This window comes from Xiphias gladius, chromosome 1 (genome assembly GCF_016859285.1).
Source record: "Xiphias gladius isolate SHS-SW01 ecotype Sanya breed wild chromosome 1, ASM1685928v1, whole genome shotgun sequence".
Classification (NCBI taxonomy): domain Eukaryota; kingdom Metazoa; phylum Chordata; class Actinopteri; order Istiophoriformes; family Xiphiidae; genus Xiphias; species Xiphias gladius.
The window spans coordinates 20319127-20327935 of NC_053400.1; the positions used below are offsets into that span (position 1 = coordinate 20319127).

Below are 8809 nucleotides of genomic sequence, written 5' to 3' on the forward strand. Positions count from 1 at the left end.
GCTTCACAGACCTCCTGATCCCATGTTTCCCGGGGTATCTGCCATTTCAGCCTCACACACACTAAAGCAGGCCTGGCAGACCTACGGGAGCTAATAAGTCAGGATTAGTTCCCAAACCTCAACACATAACAGCACTGCACAGACGTCACCCCTGCAGAGCTGCTTCTTCTCTCTTTTCCTGAGAGTGGAACCATAAATTTATATGACTTTTGTGTGTGTAATCAAATTGAAATTAATTACATGAATCTTTTTTATGCTTGCACGGTGCAATTTTTACAAGTGAAATATTGGGGTTAAAAATTTGTATCACTTTGGTCAAGTCTTGTTTTCCAACCAGTCCACACCAAGCTTGTTGCTTTGGGCTTCAGTAAGGATCAGTCAAAATCAGCTGCATTCTTTCAGAAGCTAAGGTTAGTTAAAAATGCCACACAAGCCAGGGGATCAGTTTTGTCCTCCTCATTTGCTAATAAGCGTTAGACTCAAAGTGCAGCTGAGGCTGGTGGGAATGTCATTAGTTTTGCAGGCATCTGGCCATAAACCAATGTATTAAACAAAAATCTTATGGCAAGCCATCCAACAGTTGCTAACATATTTCAGTCTGGACCGACCAACTGACACACCAACATTGCCATCCCTAGAGCCACTCCTCTTGTGTGGCTAAAACCACCATACAACATATTCCAATCTGATACAACAACTTTGCAACCTCTATACTTATCTACATATACAAACCTAAAACAATAAAACTTGACGAAATTCTGAAGAGAAAACAGTTTGTCTAAAATTTTCCCCTGCTGGTGCTGTCCAATTACAAGTTTATTTTTCTGTTACTTATTTATTAGTCTCACGTATTAGTCGATATTTTCTTCTGATTTTTATGACACATGTATGGTCTGAGGATCTGAAGTTTTGGTATGAATCTAACGGGAATGTCCCTCTCTCTTTCCAGAGTTGAGTGGCATCCTCTGGTAATGCAGACTGTTTTCATTGCAAGTTCATCTTCTCCCAAGAGTGTGTGGTTGGGGAATGAGTGTAATTGATCCTTTTGGTATCAGTGGTGTGTAGGGCTGCGTGTAGCCTGTGGCGAAGGTTTTCTGAGATCTGTGCCCCATCATTCCCTGTTGGAACTCGTCAAACCCAGGAGACAGGATCTGGTAGGAATTATCACACCCTCCTCAGGCAAATGGAAATCAGACTGGCCAAAGCAAAGCTGCAAGCGCTTCATGTTATGACTGATCTGGAAAAGACCTAAAAAGACTGAACGCTTTGGTTTTTGTTGCCTTTGGGTTTTCACTGGTGTAATTCTATTTTACCCTGTCAAGAACACACTTTTTAATCTTGGCAATTTGACTCATGGGAGGTTAAGATGAAAAGGCCTGTGGCAAACATGTAGCCTGAAAGAATATTGTGGAAAAGTTTGTGGGAGTTTGTCATTTACCTCAGCACATTGGTTATGGTACTGATGTCAGTCCTCTGTACGTTGCTCCAAAATTGAGTCAGTAAAGTTTCTGCGGGCTGAAACACAGTGTGAACGAGGTCACATAAAAGGGAGTCATTTCTGTTTACTCGGATGTTCTGTCTGCTGTTGATGACCATGGAAACATTCCTCATTAAAAGTGTATATATCTCAAGTGGGGTGCGTTTGCATACCATGTTTGATCCCTGGTCTTGTTCTTGATCCATACTGATTTAGTGCTCCTTTGTGTGTGTGTGTGTGTGTGTGTGTGTGTGTGTGTGTGTGTGTGCGATTGAACCCACAGTTTATTTTCACTCTTTTTGTGTACATGGACCGGACAGTATGTAGAGGACAGAGGGGAGGAGGGTCAGCCACTGTCAACAAGCGACGGATCGTGAGAAAGACGGGCTGCTATTTGTGATCTTGATGTTATACCACAGCTGTCGAAGTTAAACTGCATTGGTTCTTTCTGATATTGCGTCAACAAGCCTCCAGCTTAATTATAGCAACATGTCAAAGTCACGCCACCCCTGTAGACTGAGTTGAGTAATGTCACAATAACGCATTTTATTGAGCTCACCCCTCATCGTTGTGGTTTGTAGTAGATGGAGTTAAACTCTAATGGTAGAGGTTGGAAGTGAAATAGATAAAGAATTAATTTGCCCAGAAGTTGTTGTATTTGTGAGAGTGCAAGATCTGTCTGCTGGATCCCGTTGTCCCTCAGATGACCTCAAGGAAGAACAAAGTGTCAAAGCCAGAGTACATAGCTGTGCTGTCACACCTCAAATAAAAGCAACTGTTTCAGGGAAAAGAGGAACAAATGATCATTGATCTTGGGGAGAGAGCTCAGACGTGGAAATACAGTTTGTGCCCTCATAGTTCAGTTTGTAGCCCAATTGAAGATTTAATGATGGTGATTTAAACATTTTGAAGACGCAATTTCTATATTTTTCTACTTTTTTCGAAGTTCATGATGGTAGGCAGTATTTTTAGGAAAAAGTTTTACCACACAACCCACCACCCCCTTTCCAGCCTCAGACAGTAAAGTTTTTCATTATCTACTGACAAATCTGACTGCTTTGATTGTGTTTGGTTTAATCTGGTGTGGCCTCTGCAGGGCGTTGTTTTGTTAGAATGAAGGTGATTGATGGTGTGTGTTTCTTTTGTCTTTTTTTCGCCTGTCGTCATCAGTACCCTGTCCAGCTGCATGCATGCAGTGGTGGCACTGCTCTACCCCTTCTCCTGGCAACACACCTTCATCCCCGTGCTGCCAGGGTCCATGTTGGATATCGTCTGCTGTCCCACTCCCTTCCTGGTGGGGCTGCTGTCCAGCTCATTGCCTAAACTTAAAGAGTTGCCTGTAGAAGAGGTGAGTGCATCATCTCTGGATTTTCTCTGACTGCCTGCCTCTGAGTGCAGTTTTTTTTTTTTTTTTTCAGACTGTGAATTTTAAATTTCAGACTGATGTCTCCTGCATTCTTCAACTAGATGTCCCTGATAGTCTGTCTGTACCTCTTTGTTCTTGTCTTTCTCTGATTGAAGCCCATTTCTCGGAATAGTGGATATTAGTGTCTTGGCTGATAAATTACAACGATACAGATTCAGGGTAAATGCATTATGAATTGACCAACTGCCTCTATTCTTATTATATTAGAGCACCAGCCCTGTGACTTCCGACCAAAAGAGAGGATTCAAAACTGAGGTCACATTTTTAGACAGTACAATTTTGGACCAGAACAACTTCAAGCTGCATTGAAATATTATCACCTTATGAAGTTGTTATTGTGTCAGCAAACAATTGCTTGTTTACACAGCTTTATTACAAACAAGGTTGGTAATAGTGACGGTTTGGTAAAAGATTCTGAAATGCTACGTAGAGCTGAGGGGAACTGGAGAGTTGTGTGATAATTTTTTGTTCATCTGTTCGGTCATTTGATCCATTGTTTATGTTAAAATATTGATGAGTGGAGCTTTATTATTATTATTTTTCTCAAATGTTTAGTCTAGCCTAAATTAGAAGATATAGTTGTTTGTTGATTTTCATCAATTTAGAATTGCAAAATTGTATGAGAAATTAAAAAAAAAAAAAAGAAAGAAATTGTTGAATGTAACTTGTTCCACCTTATCAAATGTAAGTATTTAACATCTTTGGGTTTTTGACTGTTGGATCAGACGATACAAGACATTTTAAAAAGTCACCATGGGTTTGTGACGGACATTATTCATAACTTGCTACCACTTTAGCATTCTAGTTTTGGCTCACAATAAATATTTTAGCTATAGAAGTCCAGTGAAGAATTGTCCTTAATTATGCATCTGGTTTGCTCATGGAAATTATTACAGCTTTGTTTTAGCTCAGCATTCAAAACATTTCTCAAAGAAATGTTTTTTATATCTGAATATTTTGTGCGGGAACTTCGTTGAAGCAGATGATTCTTCCTTGTGTACAGATTGCGTTTTGCGGAGAGCAAATGTAGTTCCCCTGCAGGTGAAATAAACAGCTCTACATGTAAGTGATAAGAGGCTTTTTTTTTTCCATTAGTTCTGAAGAATGATATGCTCCTCTTTCTTTTTCTCAGGCTTTGATGGTCGACCTTGGAACTGACCGATTCATCCGACAGGTTAGTTTTCTAAAGTTTTTCGATATAAAGTTAGCAAACATTAGCCATCAGAGGTTACTGGTCGTACCAGATCAAGAGAGGCTGAAGCAGCAAAATCCCTGAGTGTATTATGTGTGAGGGTGAGTTTTACTGCTTATGAATTCAACTTTTCATTCGTAAGAGGGAGACTGTTTTTTCTTCTTTCAAAAGTGACATAGTCTTGCTTTAAAAAGGGTTGTAAATCAGAGCCTTCGCAAAACTTAACTCTCTGCTGTTTACCCCTGGTGACTGCAGTGTTTTCGATTGTTTATAGATGGACGACGAGGCCTCGCTGTTGCCGCGGAAACTTCAAGCGGCTCTCGAGCAAGCACTGGAGCAGAGGAATGACATCATCAATCAGGACTCTGACAGCGAGTCAGACGAAGGTGAATAAGTGACAAATCATCTCTCCCGACCAAGACTGGAGTTTTTTCTTTTTGATTGGAGCCACGTCAGTAGCAGGACATGTTCAGTCCATGTCTCTGTGAAACTCACTGGGAAATGACGCCTTCTGTACAGACTTACCATGTCAGTGAGTCACAACGTCTCACCTTAGAGGTGATACAGGGTTTCTGATGATGGAACTTAAGAGTTGAGCTGACTGGTGGCAAATTGTGTTTACTTTTCATGTGTTCCACAGGCGGCTTGTTATGGTGGCATAGTGTCAATGTAGAACAACCAACTGCAGTTAATCACACTACGTCACAGTGTTTCTGTTTTGCAAGGTTGTAATTTAAAATCTCCATCAATGCATATAGCTCCCATATGGTCTAGTGGTTAAGAGTCCTGCTTTTCCCAGAGGCAGCCTGGGTTTGACTCCTGGGAGGGGAACTGGCTTTTTGTGAAGGTTTACTCCCCAGGGATCAATAATAGGTTTAGTGCCTTATAAAGTTACAAACTGCCTGACAGCACACGAATATGGACATTCAACAGATGATAATAATAAAGAAAACCTTAGTTGTTTCATATCATTGCTCAGGAAGGGAGCCCACATGTGACAGACCTTCTGTGTCTGTTTTCCACATTCCTCCACAATATAAGACCCAAAAGCTATCACTGTCTGTGGTTGTGCTACATCTGCTGCATGTCAGTCATAACCTGCCCACGCTAATGTGCCAACCAAAGCAAGACACTTGTGCAACCTACACCCTGTTAGATGACACTTACTGCTCTACACAACAATTATGCTTCTTAAAGTACCTTTTAATGTTTATACAGTGTGCCGGGCCTACAATTGGGTCATGGCGCTTAATGTTTACTGTACAAAACAACTAATATGACAAAACAGTAATAAACACCAAGAACAATACACGGTAATTCATCAGTGGAGTGTAGGAAATGAGTAGAAACTCCAGTCATGCTAGAAGTGCCTTTTAATGACTCTTGGTAAGGCTCCACAGTTACAGTTCTGGTTGTGCCGCTCTTGAGGATTTCAGTTTTTTCTGTAAGATTTACTGAGTGTCCTGTTGTTTTGTTTTAGGTAGATTTCTCTTCCACACAGTCCCTTCTGCTTCAGCTCAGACTCTTTCACAGTTTTTTAATCACAAACTTCAGAGTTGCAACATTCGCGGTTCAAGTCTTGTCTCTAGCCATGAAGCTCTGTGCCTCTGTAGGCTTGCTCAGATTTTCCAATAGCTGTATTCTAGTTCCATGCTTTTGGCATACTTTGACAGCACCAATGTCAGAGGCAGCCACATCATGATTAGATCTTATTTTGTGGTTAATTTTATTCATGTTGATTTGACCAAGAGTTATGGAATACCTCCTCGAATCTCCACACAGTGGGTAAATTTATGTTGCTGTGAGTGTTGAGCCAAACCATGCTTCTTTAATATGACTCTGACAATCTGGTTATTTCTTTAGAACATGCCAAACAGTGTGACATGTCTGTTTTATCATTGTATTTTAAATACTGATGTAAGTAAGGTGAATAACCAAACTAAGAACTCTGAATAATCCCTTCTCGTTTGTGTCTACAGAGTATAACTCCTTGAACAGCCTGGTGTCAGAGGCCTTCATCCGCTTCTTTCTGGAGACCATCGGCCATTACTGCCTGTTCATCACTCAGAATGAGCGTGGAGAGCGCATTTTCCAAAGGGAGGCCTTCCGCAAGTCTGTGGCGTCTAAAAGTATCCGTCGTTTCCTTGGCGTCTTCATGGAGTCTCAGATGTTTGCAGGGTTCATTCAGGATCGAGAGCTGAGGAAGACCCGTGCTAAAGGTAGACTGTAGTTCTCTGAGTGTCAGTTGTTTCCATTACTATCCCTTTTTATGCCTTAAAAGTTGTTCAATTTTTGTACACTTTAGTCCATGGATTTCCACCCCTCTGCTTCATTTGCAGCAGAAGATACTGTACTCATACTGACCCCTAGTGGCTCTAAGTTTCCATCAGCGTGTTTTCTCACCACTTCACTGTTCTTGCAGGCCTGTTTGAGCAGAGGGTAGATCAGTATCTGGAAGAGCTACCAGACACAGAGCAGAGTGGAGTCAACAAGTTCCTTAAAGGCCTTGGTGAGTTCTGCAGCAGACATACAAGGCTGGTCTCAGATTGCAGGAGTTTCGGATTTTAAACCAGTTTTAAAACTGTGCGGCGTGACACCCTTAAAGAGAATTTTGAATATTTCTGCTCTAACTTTGTTTAACATTCTCACACGACAACATTAAATCACATGTGACACTAGAGCTACACACAAACTGTTACAACGTTTCAATTGCTGCTACTCATCTCCACTCGTCTCAGATAAAAACTCATAAGTATCTAACATGATAAAAATCATCAAAGTAGTCCTAATTAGTCTGTCCACACTAATAATAAGGTCAAAAGTGTGTTTTTCGCATTTTAACTTGGATGTTCACATACGAACAGCATCTTGTAATATCAGAGCAAGTTTTGAAGCCATTTGTGGTCCACTGTGCAACTTTTATAGGTGTGATGTGGAAACGTGAGTCCTCCAGTGCACATATATGCTGAGAACTGTCTTTTCTGTGAAGTAGGAGACATCCTGTGTCCAGTAGTTTATCATTTGGAATGAACGATATTTGCATATTTATAGAATCTGGATTTTTAAATGAGGGGGAAAGAGCAGATGTAATTTTAAGAATTTTACATAGATAATTGAACTTTTTTGCAGAAAAAAACATACCAGACAAAAATAATTATTCAAAGCAGGATATTTTTTATGTCATTAAACATGTCTGAAAACCACACACATGAGCAGATGTTCAGATTCAAAATCAGGGTTATATCAGATTTAACCTCATGTAATCTCAGCCTTAGTTAATCCCCATATACTGTATAATAACCTAAAATAAACGTATCCTCTCAGATGTTGTGCATTTTACATGGTTTAATGGATTTGTTTTAACTGTTTTCAGGAAATAAAATGAAGTTTCTCCACAAAAAGAACTGAGGGGAACTCTTCCTCCTGTTTTCAGTCATACACCAAACTGAAGACCTGATATCTCAAGTCTCTGCATCATGATGATTCTCACCCTTTTGTCTTTTGTCAACATTTTTTTATGTAAACATGTACATATTATTTCACTGTAAACTGGCTGTGATACTCTTCAGTGTATGTTTATAATATCTTATGAGATAGTGATAGCAGGATGGTACACAACGAGTGAGCTGTAGAGTAACCACTGATGTCCAGGTGTGCTTGTGAAGAGTGTTATCAGAATGTGTGAGTGTATGTGACTTGATGTGGGCATAGATGTACAGTTCATATGTATCCATTTTGCATTATTTCACGACAGTGTTGTCCTCTGTTTAAGGAGTGTAAAACCTATTCGAAAACTGTAAAACGCACCAAGACAATGAAGAAAATGATTGTAACTCTTCATAGAGTCTTTTGCAATCTTTTATTAAAAATGGTAGTTAAAATGCTTCAAATGCCTGAGTGTACAGTGCTGAGTTTACTAATAACCTATATATGTTAAATATTTTTTGTTGTTAAGTGTTTGTTAAATGTTAATCTATGATTTCGACTCGTATGCCATCATAAGTTTGTTCTTTTTTTTTTTTTTTTTTTTTCACACCAAGATTTCTAAAAGAAACTGAACAAAAGACCAGATTAACAGATCAGATCAGAAGTTCTCCAGGGCTGTTAAAACTCCACTGTTGTTAAAACGAGGCCCGAAGCGTACAGATATCACACTTGGACACAGAAATATGTAATTCGCGTTTTGCCAGATCTAACATCTCAATGACAGCTTCCCCCAAAGCTGGTAGGATCCCAGAAGGCACAGTTAGTCTAGCACCAGCTACCACATGCTGCTGGTAACCTAATTACGTCTGTGCACATCACTCTGGTGGCTGTCACTGCCATGCTGTTATTAGCTCCACTAACCGAGAGGCTCGCTGTTGATTCCAGTCGCCATATTACTTTTCCTCTGCTTGTGTCCTCTAGAGCAATTAAGGGTGACATTTGATGTAAAGTAACTGTGTTGTGTGTTAGGGATAAAGCTGCACAACATCAACCAGCCGTGAAAGAAGTATTCAGATCCTTTACTTAAGTAAAAAATAGTGAGACCATACCATAACAGTCATCTATTATAATCTATAAAATTTCACTTAAGTTACAGTTCAGATGTGTTATCAGTAAAATGTACGTAAAGCATTAAAAGTAGAAATACTCCTTATACAGAATGGTCTCTTTCAGACTGGTATATATATTGATATACCATCAGCTTTCAGTGGAATAGCACCATGATAAT

At 39.9% G+C, this 8809-nt stretch overlaps 1 protein-coding gene across 4 annotated transcripts in view; it reads left to right on the top strand.

Moving 5' to 3' along the window:
- dennd2b (DENN domain containing 2B) overlaps positions 1–7971 on the top strand; it is a 50824-nt gene extending 42853 nt beyond the window's left edge. For 3 of the 4 annotated variants that reach the window (XM_040128652.1, XM_040128660.1, XM_040128642.1), the window contains 6 exons: positions 2648–2825; positions 4036–4077; positions 4370–4481; positions 6075–6314; positions 6518–6604; positions 7469–7971. In XM_040128652.1, coding sequence (XP_039984586.1) covers positions 2648–2825; positions 4036–4077; positions 4370–4481; positions 6075–6314; positions 6518–6604; positions 7469–7503 — 694 coding nt within the window. In that variant the 3' untranslated portion in view covers positions 7504–7971. The remainder of the gene's footprint in view (positions 1–2647; positions 2826–4035; positions 4078–4369; positions 4482–6074; positions 6315–6517; positions 6605–7468) is intronic. The other variant, XM_040128668.1, reaches the window with a different exon arrangement.
- The last annotated feature ends 838 nt before the right edge of the window (positions 7972–8809 follow it).